This window comes from Orycteropus afer, unplaced genomic scaffold, assembly GCF_000298275.1.
Source record: "Orycteropus afer afer isolate SDZICR_OR568_19922 unplaced genomic scaffold, OryAfe1.0 scaffold00374, whole genome shotgun sequence".
Classification (NCBI taxonomy): domain Eukaryota; kingdom Metazoa; phylum Chordata; class Mammalia; order Tubulidentata; family Orycteropodidae; genus Orycteropus; species Orycteropus afer.
The window spans coordinates 84,956-108,551 of record NW_006921961.1 but is presented as its reverse complement, the minus strand read 5'-3'; the positions used below and the strand labels follow the sequence as shown (position 1 = coordinate 108,551).

The following is a 23,596-nucleotide window of genomic DNA, read 5'->3' as shown; positions in this document are numbered from 1 at the left end:
AAAGTTCAATGCATAGTAAAATGTATAAAGAAAGCAAAAACTAACATGGTTACAAATAACTATGCTATATTACCAATTAGAATAGTAGCAAACAAACACAGAAGTGTATTGCTAGAAGAGTTACTATAATATAATCTGCTAAAAATCCTTCCTTCAAGTTTGTCCACTCAGAATGAATGTAATTTAAAAAATATTATGTTATAGTATGGGCCTTTTCAATAGCACAACTAAAATGTATTTTCACACCTGCAATAAATGGAATTTTACATTAAAAAAAAACATCTCTAAAAGGAAGCAAAGAATGCAGAAAACCAAAGATTCATGGAAGCATTTAGTCCAAGCGACTGGTATACCATGCAATCCTCAGCCTATGTGACTATGAGACCACAAGAACTAGATGGTGCCCAGCAACCACTGTCAACCACTCAGAGGGAGTTCTATGTAGAAGCTCCTGGATAGAGTGGGAGAACAATGTGGAACAAAACTCAAAATCATTTACAAAAACAAAGGGACCAGGTTTGCTGGTCTGATAAGAGCCTGAAGGAACCAATGAGACTATAGCCCCAAGCCCTTCAGGTCTGGAATTGAACCCACTCCTGTGGCTTCCAGCCAAACAAAAGATAGGCATATGAGGTGAACATTTATACTCAGTAGATACACTCCTTGGAGATCAATCATGGGAGAACAGAAGGGCTGTGTATGCAAAGGGAGACAACTAAGGGGGTAGGATGCATGGAGGGAAGGACACAGGGAAGAGGTAGCTATGGGGAGGAAGTGGGAGGGGAGCTGTTGCATTGTGGGAAATTGTAGTCAATGTCATGAGACAAAGTATATGTGAGCTGCTGTGTGGAAAGTGAATTTGCTCTGTAAACTTTCATGAGAAAAAGAAAAAATGTCTAAAAGGAAACACAAGAAACCAGTCACAGTGATTATTTCATGCTATTTCCTTGCTATAGTTTGAATTTTTTCCCAGGTTATGTATACTTTAAAAACTTGTTTTTATAATATCATGTCAATTTTTTATATTATGTGTATAATAATCAAAATAAATAACAATTTACTTTCATCATTTTCTTTGTTTCACGATTGAGAACCATCTCCAACACAAACACATCTCCTGCAGTGGGTTGTTCAGATGTTTCTTCTTCTTCTTCCTCTTCATCCTCATCTTCCTCATCATCTTCATTCTCTCCAAGCATGGAAGCAAAGACCTTGTGAACTGATTTACTGACTCCATCTGATGTTTCTCCTGAGGAAAAAGACAATGACGTTGGAGGGGGAAAAAAAAAAAACCTCTAAAACATAATAGTCAAAAGATAAAAACAGTACTTAAAATCACTCAATTTTCCCACACTCACTCAATTTTCCCACTTATCTGGAGTATAAATTTCTACCACAGCAACACCAAATTTAAAAATAAAAAATACCCCCAATACACAAAGAAGAAAGCTATTACAAAGCCATGTATTTCACTCTATAGAAAAGGCTGACTTTTCTTTTTTTTATTATACCTCATCCAGATTTATAAGCAAAATTAAAGAGAAAATCGGAAGACACATACTAACGGTTAAAAGCAGAGATAAAAGATAAAACAACTATAAGGAATCGACACAAGAATGAAATAAACCTGATGGCACAGAACTAGATGGTAAAGCATAGTCTAGAGCTCTCAGCATGAGAGCTCTAGAGCCAGGGTGCCTGGGATCAAACTTCATCTCCATCTACTGCTAACTGCATAGCCTTGGGCAAATTACTGAAGCTCTCTGTACCTTGGTTTCCTCATTTTTAAAATAAGTTTAATGATACTACCTCCCTTATGGGTTGCTCTAAATAAATTGTGTGTTGTTGTTGTTGTTAGGTGCCATTGAGACATCTCCGACTCATAGCGACCCTATGCACAGCAGAACGAAATACCACCCAGTCCTGAGCCAGCTATACTTGAGCCCGTTGCTGCTGCCACCATGTCAATCCATCTCGTTGAGGGCTTTTCCCTCTTTCGTCAACCCTCCACCTTACCAAGCAGGACATCCTTCTCTAGGGAATGGTCCCTTCTGACAACATGACCAAAGCATGTGAGACAAAGTCTGGTCATTCTCGCCTCCAAGATTCTGGCTGTACTTCCTCCAGGACAGACCTGTTAGTTATTTTAGCAGTCCACAGTACTTTCAGCATTCTTCGCCAACACCACAGCTTGAAAGCATCAACTCTTCTTTGGTCTTCTTTATTCATTGTCCAGCTCTCACATGCATATGAGGCAATCGAAAATACCATCACTTGTGTCAGGAGCACCTTAGTCCTCAAGAACATCTTTGCTCTTCAGCGCTCAAAAGAGGTCCTTTGTAGCCGATTTGCCCAGTGCTATACGTCGTCTGATATCTTGACTGCTGCTTCCACTGGCGTCAACTGGAGAACCAAGCAATGTGAAGTCTTTGACAATTTCAATCTTTTCTCCATTTAGCATGATGCTTCTTATAGGTCCAGTTGTAAGGATTTTTGTTTTCTTTATATTGAGATGTAATCTATACTGCAGACTGTATTCTTCAATCTTCATCAGTAAGTACTTCAAGTCATCCTCACTTTCAGCAAGCAAAGTTGTATCGTCAGCATATTGCAGGTTGTTACTCATTCTTCCTCCAATCCTAATGCCATGTTCTTCTTCATATACTCCAGCTTCTAGGATTATTTGTTCAGCATACAGATTGAATAAGTATGGTGAAAGGATACAACCCTAATGCACTCCCTTCTTGATTTTAAACCATGCAGTATTCCCTTGTTCTGTTTGAATGACAGCCTCCTAGTCTATGCACAGGTTCCTTATGAGTACAATTAAGTGTTCTGGAATTCCCATTCTTATCAATGTTATCCACAATTTGTTATGATCCATACAATCAAATGCTTTTGCACAGTCAATAAAGCAGAAGTAAACATCTTTCTGGTATTCTTTGCTTTGAGCCAAGATCCATCTGACACCAGCCATGATATCCCTCATTCCACATCCTTTTCTGAAACCAGCTTGTACTTCTGGAAGTTCTCTGTCAATAAACTGCTGCAACTGTTTTTGAACTATCTTCAGTAAGATTTTACTTGTGTGCAGTATTAATGATATTGTTCGATAATTTCCACATTTTGTGGGATCACCTTTCTTTGGAATGGGTACAAATCTGGATCTCTTCCAGTCAGTTGACCTGGAAGCTGTCTTCCAAATCTCTTGGAATAACTGAGTGAGTACCTCCAGTGGGGCATCTGTTTGCTGAAACATCTCAGTGGGTATTCCATCAATTCCTGGTGCCTTGTTCTTCACCAATTCTTTCATATGTGTATAAATATGTATAGAAAATTCTTTCATATGTATATGTATATATAGATAAATACACAGACACATATATATACACATACATTTATATTTAGAATAATGCCCAGCATACAAACACTCCTCAATAAATGCTACTATTACTACTAAAGGAACATTGGTGGTGCAACAGTTAAGCGCTTGGCTGCTAACCAAAAGGTCGGCAGTTACAATCCACCCAGTAGCTCCACGAAAGACTTAGTGATCAGTTTCAATAAAGATTACAGCATAGAAAACCCTATGGAGTAGTTCTGTTCTGTTATATGGGGTCACTGAGTCAAAGCCAACTGGATAGCACCTAGTAACAACATTAGTATTAAAACAGTATCGTTATTCTTTCAGGGACAAAATAACAGGACATACTTCATTTGAATCTTAAGATACCATTAAAATACAATGATTTTTGTATGTTGATAGTAATCTTTATTATTATAGAGTCATAAGGACCACATTCAAGAATTCTGAACATTCAAAATAAAGATAAAATGTGTAAAGGAATTCTTGACCAATGAAATTTACCACAGTAACAGAAAAAAAGAGAAAACAAATTATATGTTCATCCCGATAGGTACAGAGAAGCACTTGATAAAATTTAACATCTATTCCTCATAAAACTTACTCAACTAGAAACAGAAAGGAGTATCATTAGTTTGATGATGAGTATATACAAAAAATTCTCCACAAACACACTTAACAGCAAACTACTGAAAACTACTGGGATTGAGACAAGGATGCCTACTATTACCACCACATCCACTCAACATTCTACTATGGATCCCAGCCAATGCAATATGGTAAAAGAAATAAAAGGCATAAAGATAGCAAGGAAGAAATAAAACTGTTCCCATTCATATGACATGATTATGTACATAAGAAATTCAGAAGAATCTAATACATATCATTAGGATTAATAACTGCTGAACATGAGGTCAATAAGCAAAACTCAGTTATATTTTTTATATATCAGCAAGAATGCATCTGTTGTTGTTGTTATGTGCCGTCGAGTTTGCCCCGACTCATAGCGATCTCTCCTGGGGTTTCCAAGATAGTATCACTACAGAAGTAGGATTGCCCAACCTTCCTTCCGAGGAGTGGCTAGTGGGTTTGAACCGCCAGCCTTCTGGTTAGCAGTCAAGTGCCTTAGGCACTATGCTACCAGAGCTCCCTAGCAAGAATGCATTTGTTGTTATTGTTGTTATGTGCCATGGAGTCGGCCCCGACTCATAGCGATCCCTCCTTGGGTTGCCAAGGCAGTATCACTACGGAAGTAGGATTGCCCACCTTCCTTCTGAGGAGTGGCTGGTGGGTTTGAACTGCCAGCCTTCTGGTTAGCAGTCAAATGTCTTAGGTACTATGCTACCAGAGCTCCTGCAAGAATGCATAGAAAATGAAATGAAAAGGCCCCTATCTGCATGGTCTCTGGGAAAGGGGCTCAAAAGCAAGACTTTAACAGTGTTATTCAGCATTGAAGTACCCTGAGTGGCACAAATGGTTTAACTACTATCTTTAAAAAAAAAAAAATAATAATCCCTGGTGGTGCAGTGGTTAAACCTTCAGCTACAGACGAAAAGGTCAGCAGTTCAAACCCATTAGCCTGCTCTACAATAGAAAGATGTGGCAATCTGGTTCTCTAAAGATTACAACCTTGGAAACTCTATGGGACAGTTCTACTCCGTCCTATAGGGTCAGCAGTCTGAATCAGCTCGAGGGCAACAGGTTACCAATAAAGACACGATGCGACGGCACTCAGTGGTTCCATGGAACAAAGGTCTGGCAATCTGCTCCCATAAAAATTATAACCAAGAGAACCCTCTGGAGCTCAATTCTACTCTGCAACATATCGGGCTGCCATGAGCCAGAAATGACTTGACGGCAATGGGTTTGGCTTTGGTCTTTACAGCAATATTTACGAGATGAAAGACAATGACTTAGTAGCCATATATTGCAATTAACCAACTTTGCCAAAGCTTGTTCAAAACTGATTGTGTCTTCTGCTTACCAAGGGTATAAGTAGAGATCTGGGACAATTTCTTTCTGGAAAATTGGAGATGTCAGAACTTAAAATAATCAATGGAGTTACTTGCACTGAAGTTAAGTCACCCTTGTGTGCCTGGCCACTTGTGATGAGCCAGTTGAAAGCCTGATGGCCACCTCCCAGGGACTGCTTCAGTTAACAGCACTGGGGTCTTCTCCTACCATCGCATCATTAAAAACCTGATGCTGAAAGAGCTGCTCCACCCCTGGGTAAAGAAGGAAGGACCCCTTGTTTGTTAGAACATCACCTCCAGTTCTTCACCACAACTAACTGGCAAGATTTGAATTTACTAACCTGTATGTTCTCTTTTTCAGCTAGGGATCATGCCCCTTCTTCATCACATGGTCCAGCTTGTTTATTTTTAATCTATTTACAGTATATATTTACCATATATTTTTATGCTTAAATAAAACTTGTTTGTTTTCTGCCTACCATTGTGAATGTGTATTCTCTATACAAAGGCCCACTTGTTGAGAGGAAAAAGAACCACTTCTACTTCTATACTCTAGAACTAGCAAGTTTAATTTAGATCTCAGTTAGACCCAGTTCATAAAGCATCCCAGGTGACATAACATAGATGAATGGATACCATAAACTATTACCAGCACTGTGATCACTAGAAAGATACATCAACTACTGGAAGTTAATAAATTAGCATACTGGCTCATTTATCAGGTTCTGTCAGTAGTTCTGGTAGTGTAGTGCCTAAGGCACTTAACTGCTAACCAGAAGGCTGGTGATTCAAGCCCACCAGCTGCTCCACAGAAGGAAGGTTGGGCAATCTACTTCTGTAATGATACCACCTCAGAAACCCAAGGAGGGGTCACTATGAGTCAGAGCCATCTCGACAACAGTGAGTTTGGGTTTTTTTTGTTTGTATGTTTAAGTAGCTCTGGTGGTGTAGTGCCTAAGGCATGTAATTGCTAACCAGAAGGTTGGTGGTTCAAACCCAGCAGCCACTCCATGGAAGGAAGACTGGCCAATCTACCTCCATAGATTTATCACTTCAGAAACCCAAAGGGGGTCACTATGAGTCAGATGTTGACTTGATGGCAGTGAGGTTTTTTTTTTTTTAAGTTAGTCTAAGGAGCTCTGGTGGCACAGTTTTATGCTGTTATCAATTCAAAACAACTTTTCCAACATTGGGACTCACAAAAATAACTATCACTACATTCAACAACTGAAATATTTACTAAATATCTATTAAATATATATATCAAGAACTATGCTCCTTATAAATGAGGTACTCAACAAAAGAGTATCATTGCTACAAAATTTATTTATGTTAAATTATTTTGCTTAGGTAGACAAAACATTTAATGCAAGTAGCAAATGTTCTTAACACACCTTCATTGGCATCTTTATTGTGGGATTTGGAAGAGTCAATTCCCGATGATGATGGAACTTCACCATCATTTGGATTTTCTTCAGCTGGTAACTTTCTTTTTTCCTGAAGACTCTGTGATAGAAAATTAACGATTACAAAAACGAATGCTGATTTTGCCCTCCCCATTGCAGAATATGACATTTATCTAATTTTACTCATACTTCTATATACATATATGTATGTATATATAAAATCTTTGCACACATAACAAGGAGTCTAAAATTTCAGAGTTAATGCATTTCAAAATACGTTCTTTCAGTTTCAGTCACTTGTAAAAATTCTTAAAAATACGTATCTATTACCTTGATGATTTCATTAATCTACATATTGTATTCTAGACCCTAAAATTAAGAAGAGATGGGCACTACCAGTTGCATGGATAAGGAAGGCAATCTGCCAGCTGATTTTAAAAGGTGTGATTACTTTTATTTTCTGACTTAAAATAATTGAAAAGATAGGTAAAGTTCAAACACTTTTTCTTAAGTATTCTGAATACTTATGAAGAAATAGGTATGAAGACATTCCTGCTATGAGACAAGGTGTTTTTTATTTTTATTTTTTTTTTGGTCGGTTACATCATACCACTGGGAAACTCCTGAATATGACCGCTCAGCCCTCCTCAGTTTAGAAACAGGAAACGGAGGCCTAAATAAGTGAGGTGACTCGCCCACCCAACGTCACTAAATGACTTAGTTGCAAAGCTAGGACTAGAACCAGATACTCTGCCTCCAAATTCCACTCGAAATCCCCCACCCTCATTTAACCTGTTGTTGTTGTTAACTGCCTTTTAACCTAACGCTAAACTGCCATCAAACAAACTTTGCTATTTGGCCAAAAGAGCACATTTTACCGAGACAAAGGCAATTCGGGGGTCGCAGGGTAGGGATGTTTAAGAGGAATTTAAAACAGAGATGAGAAATGGGGGTGAGGACCGAGTGGAAGAAGAGGAAGAAGGCGCTGGGAGTTCCCGGCCTGCCCTATGGCAGCTAACGGGGGCGTCCGAGACCGCAAATCTCTGTGTTTACGGAGAGAAAGAGGGAAAAGCATTCAGGCCAAGCACCGCCTCACTTTCTTCTCGCGGGTTTTTCTCTCTTCTCTCCGCCCTTCGAACTCCTCAAAAGAAATTTTCCCTTCCAGGTAGTCGATGAGCTCCGGGCTGAACCCCGACATGTCTACGGGTCCGAGTATGCAGGCCCAGAAAACAGGACAAGGGGCCGGAAGAGCAACAACCGCCAGACTCTACCCTGCGCTGGGATCCGGCGTCCACACAAGAAACCCGCCCGGCCTGCGCCGCAGGCACCGCGCTCAGGTTCCGTGGGAGCGCGGTCCGTGCCTCTTTTCCGGCTGGGGGAGAGCGGGGCGGGTAGGAGTCTCAGTACACAAACCCGGCGGACTCGCCCCTCCTCCAGTTTAAGATTATTAGACTTAAAAAAAAAAATCCAAATTTACTGCCCTTCAGTAGATCCCGACTCATAGTGATCCCTCTTTGGGTTTCCGAGGTGGTGTCTCTACGGATGTGGATTGCCCAAACTTCCTTCGGAGGAGTGGCGTATGGGTGTGAACCGCTTGCCTTCTGGTTAGCAGTCAAATGCCTTAGGCAGTTGAGGAAAATGTGTTTTAAAGGGCTTTTCCTTAATCTGGATAATTTCCTTCAACAGCCATTAAAATGATTGTTTCATTCTCACAATCTGTTTCCCTTCTGAATGTTCTTTATCTTACTTTGGTCTTCGTTGTGATTTATTTCTTAATCTAACCATTTGCTCTGCCATATTCATGTGCTACATTTCAGCTCTCCCCTGCCTCAGAAAAATAAAGCCTTCCCTTAATTTATTCTCTAAATCCAGTCCTCTTCAATCAATAGCACCAAAATTTTCCCTTCTTCCATAAATTCCCAAATTCTCACTTTCCTAGGGCTCTGTGGTAGTTAAGGTTATGCATCAACTTGGCTGGGCTTGGTTTTGAGTGACTGGGCACCTGGATGCAGTTAGTCCCCTTGAGGAGACTACTAATGAACTTCAAGGTGGAATCTACTATGAGTAGCTGGGTAGCTGTCTTAGGATGTGTTCTGCTTCCAGTATATAAGAAGCTTTGAGAAAAATCTTGAGGTTTTTTTTTTGACACATCTGGCTTCTGCATTTGGTCAAGTCTTCATCTTAGTGGCCTGCCACATTGTCTGCCAATCTTGGGACTGTTTCTGGACTTGAACTAGTGGCCTGCCATGTTACTTGGGTAATCTTGGGACTGTGCCATTTCACTTGTTGACCTTGAGTTTGTCAGCCTCAGCAGCCAGTAGCTGCCTGACTTGAGACACACCTCCAGCTCCACCGGGCTGGGAGCAAGAGGCAGAGCTGAAGCCCAAGGTCGAGGTGCCTTCACACAGCCCCTAGATCTGGCACTTTGAACTCGGACTTCTAGCATCTTAAACTGTAAGAGAATAAATCCTTATTTGTTCAAGCCACCCACTTGTGATATTTCTTGTTAGAGCATCACTGTTGTTGTTGTTGTTGTTAAGTGCCATCGAGTGGTTTCCGACTCATAGCGACCCCATGCACAGCAGAACGAAACACTGCCCGATCCCGCGCCAGCCCCACAATCCCTGCTGTACTTGAGCCCGTCATCGCAGCCACCGTAACACTCCATCTCGTTGAAGGCCTCCCCCTCTTTCAACGACCCTCCACCCTACCAAGCATGACATCCTTCTCCAGGGAATGGTCCCTTCTGACAACATGACCAAAATAGGTGAGACGAAGTCTGGCCATTCTTGCTTCCAAGGAGCATTCTGGCTGCACTTCCTCCAGGACAGATCTGTTAGTTCTTTTAACAGTCCACGGTACTTTCAGCATTCTCCGCCAGCACCACAACTCAAAAGCATCAACTCTTCTTCATCACTACAGAACCAAAACAGTCTCTCAGTTTGTAAATAATTTAGACTTCATATTCCATCCTCTAACTTCCACTCAGTTGTTCCTTTGCTAACAGTCAAGCTTTATAACCATACTTGATACAGTTGCCACCTCTTCTTGCCCATTTGCTATAAGCCATTTACTGCCTTATGTGCCTTATATGCTTATTTCAAAATAATCCTTAGAAGTCGATGTTGTTACTCCTAATGCCAAGATCCCATATCTAATAAATAATGGAGCCAGCATTTGAACCCTGGTCTATCTGACTTTAAATCCCCTTCTTGGAATTATTATGATAAACTGCCTCCCCTCAATGGTACTATTTTTTCACCTCACACGCATTCCTGTGATTGTATTACCTTGTATTAGAATTTTATCTTGGCTCTTCCTATTCTATCTACACTAGACTGTAAACATCTCGAGGACAGCACTACCTGGCACGTCTTTGTGAAGCCTACTCTGTAGCCTGGTAATTTGTGCTCAGATTTTACAAGTGAATTGGGTGGAATTGACAGTGCTTTTGGAATGGGCAAGGAAGTTGAGGTATGAGGAGCCAGCATAGCTCAATATGCAGCTGAAGTTAGAGAGAAATTACAGGGGACCTTTTACTTGCCCATCTAGGTGGGGTAAACAATGGTAAGATGGCAGAATGAGGCACCAGGACTTGAAAGAGGGAAAAATGCTACTCCATACCATTCAACCCACTGTTGTTAGTTGCATTTAAATCTACTGCGACTAAATAAACTATCGAATAAACTTTTCTATTTGGCATAAGAGCAAAGGAAGGATGGGGGGTTTACCAGGAGAAGGAAAAATAGTTCACAGCTTGAAATCATTCTCTTTCTTCTGATAAAGGACCATAAGGGTTCTCTGTGGATACAAAATATTGGAGGTGAAGGGGTGGGGTACGGTGAGGTAATCTACACAAATCACTTACAGGGAAATTCTCCCTTGTATTTCCCAAGGCAAACAGGGACTTACATCTAAGAAGTCAAGTCTACAGCCCTAACTTCTCTAAAAGGAGAAATGAGAATGAGGAGAGACGGTTACCTGGTAAGGAGAAGGCTCTCCTAAGATCCCTTTTAAGGGAGCTGGTAGCAAACCTGCCTAGACTCACTTGTTTAATTATTGGCTGCTCAGAATGTGGGAATGACAATTCTGGAGATTTCAGTTCACTTCATAGAGAATGATGGGCAAAGGGCAAGGGTGGGAGAGTGGGTGTCCTGCTGTGGAACAGCTTGATGACAAGAGTATTATTTTAGAGGTCAGAATGTAACAAGAGAGTTTGAGATTTTAATCTTTCTGTTTTTCTTTTCTCTACTTCCCTGTGAGTGATTTGTCCCCTGGTGAGTCAGAGGCATCCACAGTGCCTTGAGGTGAAGCTGAATTGTTACAGCAGTAATGAAAACAGCAAACCAAACCAATGTTCTGTTTTGGGACTTGCAGAGTGATTTTTTGAGAATAAAAGTAGAAGATTTAAAGGAAGGAGAACATAGAAACGTATGCCATGGCAATAGAATGAGAGATGATGGAGGAAGGGCAGGACTCCATCCGTGCCCCCTTGTCTGGGAGAAACAAGGATGGAGCGTAACCTCCTTGCGTCTCTTGCTTTTCTGCAAGAGCTTGTGATGGATTTCATTCTGGGCTGCCTTTCAAGGATGTTTGCTGAGAAAATAGCCTTGAAAGAGATATTGTCTCCTTCAGGCCAAACGTAATAAGGATAATACCTCCCTCTGGGCCAAAGATTGGACAGGTTTACTAGCAGATCCCTAAAATGGGGGTGGGCTTCCTAAGTTTGGGATCCTCAATTGTGACACAGACCTACTATGTGTACATCTAGACTATCCTTCACATAGTCCCTGTGGTACTTGAGAGATAAAGGAACCTGTGCAAATGTGAAACTCATGCCTGATGCTCCATGAATAATAAAGTCTCAATTATCAGCCAGCATGTTAACTTGCAAGTAGGGCAAAACGTCATACCCATAACAGTTCTTGACTATCTAAATTTGAGATAGGACATGTCCTGGGGAAGGGGGTGCCCTTTGAAAAGGAGTAGGGTCAGTGTTGAGAAGCTGCCACAGACCCATGTAAAGAAGTGTAATGAATCCCTTGACAGCCTAGAACGCCTGCAGGGATTTATTTCCATCAGAAGAAACAGTACATTTCTGTTATTTTCCTAGCAGCAATTCTAACTCAAGAGCAAAATCATTTCCCCAGTGGGCTTTTAGAAATGTGTGTAGAGGGCTTTTTGTTGTCAAAATGATAGAGTGAGATGGAAGATCAACTAACATACAGTTCTGGGGACCAAGTGTGCTAACTGGTCATATATAATAAAGACTTGTTTGTCCCCAGTTGTCAATACACCACCATTAAGGAACTAGTTGGTATAGGGTATAGAACTGCCATCAACAGCTATCTACAAATTGTGGGGAATTTTCCAGTGGGATGTATGACATTACCTAGAAGCACCTTCCATTACTGTGTAAGAATGTCAGAATTTTTTACTTCAATAGATACTTACTGAACACTTGCTACACGTTAGGTACTGTGGCAGATGCTGGAGAAATAAAGATGAATTTGATATGCTCTCTGCTCACAAAAACCTCACAACCCTCAAAAAAAAAAAACAGAAACGTATACAACTAATTACAAAAGAACATGCTAACCCAGACACAAAATCTGTTCTTGCACAGATATTTTATTCTTGATATTCAGTAAAGCTATACACAGTAAAGCTGTGGAAAATGATTTTGGAATGTGCCCAAAACACCCCACCAAACCTATTGCTTTTGAATTGATTCTGATTCATAACAACCATATAGGATGGAGGAGAACTGCCCCATACGGTTTCCATGGCTGTAATCTTTACAGAGGCAGATTGGCAAATCCTTCTCCCATGGAATGGCTGGTGGGTTTGAACCGCCAACCTTTTGGTTAGCAGGCAAACACTTAACCACTGGGATACCAGGTCTCCTTGAAAAAAAAAAAAAACCCAAACTCACTGCTGTGGAGTTAGATCCCACTCATAGTGACCCCTCCTTGAGCTTCCAAGGCAGTATCACTAGGGAAGTAGATTACCCAATCTTTCTTCTGAGGAGTGGCTGGTGGGTTTGAACTGCTAGTATTCTGGTTAGCAGTCAAATACCTTAGGCACTACACCACCAGAGCTCCCCACTTAAAATATAGTAAAGTCTTTTCCAAATAAAAATACTGGTTGATGAAGAATAATAAACATAAAAAACACATTTAAAAGACAAGCTTTAATGACATATAATTTAAAGATCATCATATCTATTGATTTTATGGGGGTTTTGTGACTTTTACAAATACACATTGTGCTCTACATCAATTTTTATGGTTACAAAGAGAAGAAACACTCCAAAAATATACATGTAAGGCACATATGCCTCCAATGTCCAGCTATTTATATGTAAATCTGGAAATGTAGAATAAAATCATTACACAGTGACAAATAAAAATGGAGGAAAAAAACACACGAGTTTAGCTCTGACTGTGGTTGACATTTTCTAATGAGAAGCTTCATCTGTAGTTTAAAAATAGCCAGAACCTAAAAGAGTAAGAAAATGTTATAATGAAATAGAAAATGAAGACTGTACATTCAACACAAAGACCCAAAGATCTACCTATTTCAAATGAAAACTCTTTGTTTTCATTTCCTAATCAGAGATGTTAAGAAAAGGGCTTGTAATTATAAAATCAAGGAGCTTTGATTTCACCCGGTTGAATAATTCCCATTATATTTCCAATACTGCCACTAGGTGCTTCCTGGGCACTCTGCCATTAAACATTACCTCATTTCGTGTACACATCAAAGCATTTATTTGACGTTTTCTATGATACTTCTGATGTTTCCACGGGATTCTAGAGGTATTTGCAGTTTGCAGATGAAGAAACTGTGGCTCACAGGCACTTTGTATGGCACATTCTAAAGGAGGTGGTGGTGGCTGTTGTTAGCTGCTGTTAAGTTGACCCTCCCACCCTGACGCATGGGGACCCCAGGCAGTGGGCTCAGACCATGTGTTTCACAGGGTTTTCACTACTGATTTTTGCAAGTAGATTGCCAGGCCTTTTTTTCCAGTCTGTCTTGGCCTGGGGGTTTCACTGAATCCTGTTCATGATAACACACATGCTTCCGCTAACAGACTGGGGATGGCTACCTTTGAGGTTCATTGGCCAGAAATCCAATTTGAGTCTGCCACATGGAAGGGGAAAATTCTGCCAATCAATCACTGCTGTCCTCCCTAAACTAGGCACTATGGTATTAATAACTATTCTCCTATGTTTTTGTGTCTGATGCTATTGGGCCTACGTGTGAACAATAGTAAAGGTAACCCTTCATTAACATGTTTTTGTTTATTCTAAGTGATTTTCTCATTTTAGGTCAGTCTTCAAGTGCATATGCCACATGGTAAATTGCATATTCTTTTTAGACTACAAATCATAATTTTTTTAAAATGATCACATTTAAAAGAATCAAAATCCTTTTACAAACACCATGAAATGCAACAACTGTATGCTCCCTCACAATTTAATCTGCAGGCTTCTAGAGGAACGTGAATAGATTTTAATTGTGAATCAGTTCCCTTTATTATTCAGCTGAACAAAAAGCTAATGGATTAGAATCATAATGTATTTTCTTACAATGCATAAATACCTGTTTCTTTGCAAGTGATTGATATTGCTTGATAGGAATGCTTTAGTAATAAGACTACTAAATTTCAAATCCTAAATATAATTTTAATTTTTTCTTGTAAGAAAAATAGCATCTTTACGAATATTCTACCCCTTTCTCTAGTTGAGGAAGTTCAAGCTCAAATATGCGCTTAATACTTTCTTCAAAAGACACCATTCTTTTCATTTTCACTTTCCATTTAATTCACCTGCTCAGTTTGACATATTTCCTTTCTATATGATTTCTATCTGAAGGAAGGTTGGGCAATCTACTTCCATAATGATACCGCCTTGGAAACCCAAGGAGGGGTTCACTATGAGTCGGGTCCAACTCAAGGGCACATAATAACAACATATGATTTCCACATAACTTAGATGACCTGGGCTGAAAAAAGATATAGGTAACCATAAAATATCTGAGGTAGCATAGTGCCTAAGGCACTTGACTGCTAACCAGAAGGCTGGCAGTTCAAACCCACCAGCCACTCCTCGGAAGGAAGGTTGGGCAATCCTACTTCTGTAGTGATACTGCCTCGGAAACCCAAGGAGGGGTTGCTATGAGTCGGGGCTGACTCAATGGCACATAACAACAACAACAACATATCTGAACCAAATCCAAATATTAACATTGATGTGTATAATCAGAAGTAAGCATTTCTTTCTGTTAGGTATCAGGAAATAAAATCATTTTTCAAATAAATGCTTTCAAAATCTCTCCTTTATGACTGAGTTGTATGTTTGTACAGAGCCTGGGAATAAAGAGACAACTTTCACCTGAGCTCAGAAGGAACTTTCAGCCTTTCAGGAAACTTGGAAATGAGTTTTTCTGCTCTTCATAATCTCCAAATGCAGAAGCAATATATTCTGATTGGAAAGAGAGAGGTCTGGGATTCTCCTTCATGAAGAAGGTATTTGGAAACCTCCCAAGATCAAGACCTCGTCCTTTAAAATATGCCTGAAGGGTTCTGAAAAACTGAAGAGAGAGAGAAAACATTCAATGCCATTTGTAAATTATACACCAAAATACTCAAAGTTGAATTTTGTTTCCCCCTTTGAAGTGACACTAGGATTAATCTAAACTTAACCCAACTCATTGCCATTGAGTTGGATCCGACTCACAGTGACCCCTCCTTGGGTTTCCGAGGCGGTATCACTACAGAAGTAGAACCACCAGGCTTCTGGTTAGCAGTCAAATGCCTTAGGCAACTACGCCACCCGAGCTCCTAGGGCTGATCTAAGAGGCAGGAAATTGAAAACCCAGAAACAAAAGTACAAACTACTTCTCCCACTTTTTCTCTCCCCCATCCTTCACTCTGCCATCTTTCTGACATTTTAACCGTAAACAAGATAACTCACCATTCTTGGTGGGAACCGAGGGAGGGGTATCAATTACTTAATAGCATTACAGTCAGATGGTTCACTGTAAACCACCTCTGAGTACTGAAGGTAGAGATGTAACTGAACTCCACAGTAACCAGGGCTCTGGCGTCTCTCCTCTGACTGGGAGAAACCAATCACTGCCTTCTGCAAGTTTCTTTACAGACATGGGTTTTTCAGCTTTCTTTTAGGAAGTAAACACATAGTATCTATGCCCAGGGTTATTTGTTTCACTGTTTTAATCTTACATTGTTATATTGCATGCCATTTCCTTAAAAAAAAAAGCCCTGTATTTTAAAAACATTTAAAATGTCAATATATTTCTTGTATTTGGCATTTTTTTTAAAGAGCGTTATCAGTGATCTTTTGAATTCTATTACCTAGATCACTTTATGTTGCAAATAATGCCTATTAATTTGATAAGAATGCTGCAGTTATAGCTTTCCACTTTCACAATCGGGCTTTGCAAGTGTTGGTTATATGAGACTCTCAAACAGATTCTGAATCTAAAACATTATGAATTCAATCTAATTTGTTCAAAAAGTAATTGGCCATTATGTCTTCATTATTTATATGTATTAGAAATTAAAGCTATAAAGTCATTGCATATATAAAATCACTTATAAATGTAATATGCTGTGTGGGTATAAAATCATTTCTAAATATAAATGTATTTTACAGAAACAAATGGAAATTAGTGAGAGAAACCATTAGATGCCAACTCCTAAGCTAAGAAACCCAGATTGGGTCCTTTAGAGGAATCTTCTCATCTCCTGGGAGCCTCTTCTCCACGGTGCTCTAGCACATAGAGTGCAGTGTGCATAGACCTAGAGAGGCGCCCGTGTCACCCTGCAGCCCAGCACACCCCATGCTATGTTCTTACTAGATCTCGGTTTCTGGGGTTGTTGAGTGGCTTCCATTTCTCTTCATTTCTTAGTGTGGCTCCATGTGCATGCCCAGATAGCACCAAGGTAACACACAGCAGCAGGAGGAGTGCTTTGAACATGGTGGAATGAAGCTATGTGAAAGGAAAGATTGGGGAAATGTTGATGGTCACCAGCAGAGACAGTCAGAGAGGGTAGAGAAAGAAAGGCAAAAGTAAGAAAGAGGAAGAGGAAACATTTTTAAAGAGACAGGGAAGGAGAAGGAGGATATTGGTTCACATAAATTTCACAGCCATCTTTTTCCCAGATTAAATTGCAAACGAGGTCCCAAAATTTAGTTGATTAAAGTAGTCTATGGTGATGAGGACATTATACAGTAATAAGCAATGCAATTGTAAGTTCAATCTAGAAAATGTGAGTATGCCTTTTACATCTTTGAAGAAATGAACACTTTATTGCCTCTAAAGAAAGTAGAATTTTTTAAATTCAAATTACTTGTCGGTATTAAGGTAGCAATCTCCTGAAAGAGAGAAGAGAAGGAAGGGAGTCAGGAAAGGAGGGAGGGAGGAATATGAGGAGTAAGGAAAGAAAGGAAGAAGGGAGAGGTGAAGAGAGGAAGGTAAGGAAGTGGGGCTGGGGGAGAGGAAGGAGGGAAGGAAGCAAGGAAAGAAGGGAGAAATCACTTCAGATACCCAAAACGGAGCAATGCATCTTACACACACATCTGAGACAGACATACACCACAGCACTGTGAGCAGAGAGTGTCATCTACCTCCAGGTGTGAAATGAAACATAGAGAAATGCCCAATAAATCTTACCAGGGAGTTTGGCTTTGGCTGGCCTTGTCGGTTACCCTGCCTGAAATCTGCAAGGCAATTCATGGGTACTTATAACCACTGGACCAGGTGTGGTGGGAGTCATTGACGTGAGCAGAGGGAGTTCAAAAATAATGATTCCATTTTCATCCACAAAATGAAAGACCCTTGAGAATAAAATCTTCAAGATGCTTCAAGGGTAACCCTGGACTAATTTCATCTTATAAATGTAGCCTCTCCTCAAATCACAGAACATTTTATGTGGATTTTATAAAAGGGATAAGGCACTTCCACACAACAAAGTGGCTTTCTCCTTTTTCACTTTTAATAGAAGGTATATACACAGCATCTGGGAAAATGATGATTTTTCCCACCAAACAGAATACTCTTTTAGCTTGTTAAATTACCAGCATTTTTCAACAAGAAACTATTGCAAGAGACAAAATTACTCTTTGATCTATACTTGTATTCCTTCTGAGAATCTCATGAAGCTTACAATTTTAAATACTGGCATGGTTTATCGTAATACTCCTCAAAACAAAACAAGAGATAGCATGTGTTTCATGAAAAAAAGGGAAAATTACTATACATCCAGCAACCTCTTGCTGAATAAATGCCATGTGTAAAAAATGATAGGTTCGAGAAATTGGACTTGATGAGTTGTGAAGTTGCCTTCTTGCTAGTAATTTAGAGCGAAACCCAGGACAAGTCTTTTGTTAAGGAGACCGGAAATCTGCACTGGAAATTAGAACATCTGGCTATGGTCTCAGCCTTACAATCTTGACCTTGGGCAAGTGAATATAACCTTAATTTGTTCATTCCCTTTTTCATTTTGAATACCTACTGTGTGCCAGGTACTGCACTAGGTTTTGAGGATAAAATGGTAAAAATAATAAATGCACTACCTGCCGTCAATGAGCTAACAGATTGGTGGACAAGACAGATATTAATCAAAACATTATACAACAAAATGTATAAATACAAACGATGATAATCGTTTTGAAGAGAAACCAGGTGCTGTGAGAGTATAGAGCAGGGACTTTGATTAAGTCTTAGGGATCAAGGATGGCATCTGTGAAGAGGTTACCTTATATCTGGTGGATGAGAAGGAGTTATGTAGGGCAACCCAGGAAGGACAAAGGGAGAAGAGTTTAAAACAAGGCGAACAGCTTGTACTAGAGCCTGTGGCTGAGAAGGAACATGACACATTAAAGCAACTGAAAGCCAATGTTCCAGGGATAGCAGAAGCAACAGGGGAGCCCTCGTTCGAGATGTGGCTGGAGAGGTAGTCAGGATTACAGATTTTATGCTGCAGGCAATGGGAAGTTATTCAAGTGTTTTAAGTATCCAGTTGCTTGGTCAGAGTTTAATTTTCAAAGCTTGCTCTGGCTGTTTCATTGCTTTTATCTATGGGGAGGACCACTCACTGCCATTGACTTGATTCTAACTCATAGCAACCCCATAGGACAGAGTAGAAATGCCCCACAGGGTTTCCAAGACTGTAACTCTTACAGAAGCAGACTGCCTCATCTTTCTTCTGCAGAGGGGCTGGTGGGGTTCCAACCACTGACCATTTGGTTAGCAGCTAAATGCCTTAACCACTGCACCACTATAGCTCCTCATGGGGAAGATAGACAAAGCTAAGAAAAGAAGGATGAAGTGAAATCAGTCAGGTAATTAATGCAGTAGTCCAGGAAGGAAAAGATGTTAACTTGGATTAGGGCAGTAGCAGAGATGTAGAGATGTGCATGGATCTGAAAGATATTCATAAGGAATCAATAATGCACCAGAAACTAAGGGCAGCAGAGCTAAGGGGAAGGGAGTTTTCAAGATTAATCAGGTCTGTGGATTATGCAGCTGAGTGCATTGCACTGCCATTTGTTGAGACATTAAACATAGGTGTGGAGGGGTGAAGACCAAGAGTTCCATTCAAGACATGTTGAATTTGAAGAGTGTTTGAGATCTCCAAGAGAGAATGCAGAGTACTACACAACAGGATACACAGCACTGGAGTGCAGAGGAGAGGTCTGGGAAGGAAATGTATGCTTGGGAGTTGTTGGCATCTAACTGGATGAGATTACCTCAGTAGATATTAGAAAAATGAGAAGGGGAAGGCTCATTTTAAGCCTGAAAGAGTGACAGAACTAACCAATCCCAACATCAGAGTTCTACACACTTTATTTGCGTGGTCCTATACAGTAATCCGTTGGAAGTTACAAAAACTATGGCTAGAAAGGCCATACCAAGTAATTCACTGCACCACAACTAGAGGAAAACTAAGGGAGTGTGGAAGCAAGAGAAGAAAGTGTTTCAAGAAGTGAGAAATTGGGGAAAATGAGGACTGCAAAGGGTTCATGGAGCATTAGAGCTGTTGTGATAGATGGGAGTGAAAGTCAGATGAGTGTGTGTTAAGGTGTGAGTGGATGGAGAGGAAAGAGACAGTAAGCACAACAGCTCTGGAGAAGTTTAGTTGTGAAGAAAAAGAGAGGCAGCACTAACTGGAGGGAGAAATGGAGTCAAGGGACAGTGTTGCTGTTGCTATTTTTAATGAGAGAGATTTCAGCTTATTTCTATGTCAGTGGTTAAGTGACTAAATGAACATATTTTGTGTTGTTTGTTAGGTGCTGTTCAGGCGGTTCGACTCACATGGACCCTATGCCCAACAGAAGGAAACACTGCCTTGTCCTGCAACATCTTCACAATTATTACTATATTTGAGCTCATTGTTGCATCCATTGTGTGAGTCTTTTGTTGTAGCCACAGTGTCAGTTCATCTGGTTGAAAGTCTCATCTTGTTGAATACATTGGAATTTAATTACATTACTCCCATTAAAGCTCTCTAAAAAAAACCTCACTGCTGTCAAGTTGATTCAACTCATAGTGACCCATCCTTGGGTTTCCGAGGTGGTATCTCTACAGAAGTAGATTGCCCAATTTCCTTCCTAGGAGTGGCTGGGGGGTTTGAACCGCCAGCCTTCTGGTTAACAGCCAAATGCCGTAGGTACTATGCCTCCCCCTTAAAGCTCTAGGACTTTGAATTTAAAGCATCTAATAATATTGAAGTATTAAATTACTAATGAGATTCTAGCAAAATTACTACATTATAAACTCCTTAGATTCTTAGTGCTGAGTGTAAAGCCTAATACACAGATCATATACTTTTTTAAAATGAAAGACTGACTAATTCAGAATAGATTTCCATAGCCATCTAGCTATGACTTTCTACCTTTAGTTCTGTTTGTATAGAAAACACAGCTCATTTGTTCTCCTTTTAATGTGCTGCTCATTTAAGAAATATTTATAGCTTCTCAAAGAACAATGGACTATCGGTAACACATACATATTACAGTTTTCTTCAGTAAGACTGGAGTTTTCATGATTGCTAAAAGAAATTGTATCTTTATAAAGTGATTGTTTTAAATTTCTGGTCTGTTTTAAGGGAAAATGCACTATATTACCCTTTTTCTCACTTAATGAAGCCAATGATGACATTTTCTTTGGAAGGTGTCAACACAGCACTAAGGTGGAATTACTTGGTTGACAGATTCAATCGAAAGAGAGGAAACAAAACAAAACAACCAAATAGAATATTTCAGGTTTCAAAACCATTAATTTCTGGTCTAAATGATCCCAAGTTCTTCATTAAGTAGAGCATTGGTAAAGACAGCAGTTGGGACATTATAGGCAAAAAAGGCTCTTCCACATCCAAAGGCATGTGAATGAAGTTCGTTGCTAGCATTTCTCACTTAGAAATTGGAGGTGAATAGAATACTCAGTACAGGACTATACACAGGAAAGAAATCCGTTAAATCTGTGTTGATTCAATTAAAAATATATATTCAATTGTAAATTCAAACATAACAGAGGAATGGTGAGAAAAGGGTGCCAAATGAAGAAGATAGTGTGGGAAGTAGAGAGAAATGTTTAAATGATTTATGTTGAATTATATAACCTTTTCAAAACCTTTCTGTTTCAGTTAGGAAGAAGATGGAGCTGATACAGTGACTTAACTATATGATTACAAGGACACAGACGTTGATCTCCTGTTCCTTCCCCCTGGCCTGAGGAAGGAAGGGAAAATGATTATGTGTTTATTGACTACTTACTTCCTCAGTATTGACGATAACTCCAAAAATAAGAGAAAGATTGTTCATGTCATTAGTAGAGTAAGCCAGGCAGCCTTCTGCTCAGAGCAATAAAAACTGCTTTTTGTGGCAGTGGAAAGATTTCAGCTCAAAAAGACAATATGAAGTATTATAATGAAATGTGCGAAGACCTGAAGTTAGAAAACCAAAAGGGAAGAACACACTTGGCATTTCTCAAGCTGAAAGAACTGAAGAAAAAATTCAGGCCTTGAGTTGTAATATTGAAGGATTCTATGGGTAAATATGGGAGCTCTGGTAGCATAGTGCCTAAGGCATTTGACTGCTAACCAGAAGGCTGGTGGTTCAAATCCACCAGCCACTACTCGGAAGGAAGATGGGGCAATCCACTTCCATAGCGATACTGCCTCAGAAACCAAAGGAGGGGTCGCTGTGAGTTGGATCAGACTTGACGGCAGTGAGTTTGGTTGTTGCTATGGATAAATATTGAATGATGCAGGAAGCATCAAAAGAAGATGGAAGGAATCCAGAGTCACTGTACCTAAAAGAATTGGTTGATGTTCAACTAATTCTGGAGGTAGCATATGATCAAGAACCAATGGTGCTGAAGGAAGAAGTCCAAGCTGCACTGAAGGAATTGGCAAAAACAAGGCTTCAGGAATTGACAAAATACCCATTGAAATGTTTCAAAAAATGGTTGCAGTGCTGGAGGTGCTTACCTGTTTATGCCAAGAAATTTGGAAGACAACTACCTGGTCAGCTGACTGGAAGAGACTGATATTTGGCTGGGCCCATTCCAAAGAAAGGTGGTCCAACAGAATGTGGAAAGTATTGAACAATATCATTAACATCACATGCAAGTAAAATTTTGCTGAAGTTAATCCAAAAATGGTTGCAGCAGCATGTTGACAGGGAGATGCCAGAAATTCAAGCTGGATTCAGAAGAGGATGTGGAATGAGGGATATCATTGTTGATATCAGATGGATCTTGGCAGAAAGTGGTTTGCTTGTGTTTTATTGACTATGCAAATGCATTGGCCTGTGTGGATCATAAAAAATTGTGGATAACATTGCAAAGAATGGAAATTCCAGAACACTTAATTGTGCACATGAAGAACCTGTACATAGACCAAGAGGCAGTCATTCAAACAGGGGACACTGCATGGTGTAAAATCAGGAAGGGTGTGCATCAGGGTTGTATCGTTTCACCATACTTATTCAATCTGTATGCTGAGCAAATAATCCAAAAGGCTGGACTATATGAAGAAGAACATGGTATCAGGATTGGAGGAAGACTCTATCAACCTGTGATATGCAGATGACACAACCTTGCTTGCTGAAAGTGAAGAAGACTTGAAGCACTTACTGATAAAGATCAAAGACTACAGTCTCCAGTATGGATTACATCTCAACATCAAGAAAACAAAAATCGTCACAACTGGACCAATAGGCAACATCACAATAAATGGAGAAAAGATTGAAGTTGTAAGGGATTTCATTTTGTTTGGATCCATGATCAACATCCATGGAAGCAGCTGTCAGGAAATCAAATATAGTATTGCATGGGGCAAATCTGATGCAAAAGACCTCTTTAAGGTGATAAGAAGCAACGATGTCACTTTGAAGACTAAGGTGCATCAAATGCAAGCCATGGTATTTTCAATCACCTCATATACATGTGAAAGCTGAACAACAAATGAGGAAGACTGATGAAGCGTCGATGCTTTTGAATTGTTGGGGATGTTAGCAAAGAATACTGAAGATGCCACGCACTGCTAGAAGAAGGAACAAATCTGCCCTGAAGTGCAGCCAGAATGCTCCTTGGAAGTTAGAATGGCCAGACTTCATCTCACCTACTTTGGTCATGTTGTCAGAAGGGCTGTTCCCTGGAGAAGGATATCATGCTTGGTAAAGTAGGGGGTCAGCAAAAAAGGGGAAGACCCTCAATGACATGGATTGATACAGTGGCTGCAATGATGGGCTCAAACACAGGAAGGCTTATGAGGTGTAGGACTGGGCAGAGCTCCGTTCTGTTCTACATAGGGTCTC

General features: G+C 40.0%; 2 protein-coding genes across 2 annotated transcripts in view; both read right to left on the bottom strand.

The window, feature by feature from the left end:
* Positions 1-7,941, bottom strand: part of GTF3C3 (general transcription factor IIIC subunit 3) — a 40,460-nt gene extending 32,519 nt beyond the window's left edge. Inside the window, exons 1-3 of the mRNA XM_007953144.2 lie at positions 7,840-7,941; positions 6,732-6,843; positions 1,062-1,249 (exon numbers count right to left, since the gene is read on the bottom strand). Of these exons, the coding sequence (XP_007951335.1) occupies positions 1,062-1,249; positions 6,732-6,843; positions 7,840-7,941 (402 nt within the window). The remainder of the gene's footprint in view (positions 1-1,061; positions 1,250-6,731; positions 6,844-7,839) is intronic.
* A 7,220-nt stretch (positions 7,942-15,161) lies between these two features.
* On the bottom strand, positions 15,162-16,751 carry CUNH2orf66 (chromosome unknown C2orf66 homolog). The gene is made up of 2 exons (XM_007953153.2): positions 16,629-16,751; positions 15,162-15,341 (listed from the first exon to the last, which is right to left on the bottom strand). Exons 1-2 carry the CDS (start codon positions 16,749-16,751, stop codon positions 15,162-15,164), a joined length of 303 nt encoding a protein of 100 aa, XP_007951344.2.
* Between the last annotated feature and the right edge of the window lie 6,845 nt (positions 16,752-23,596).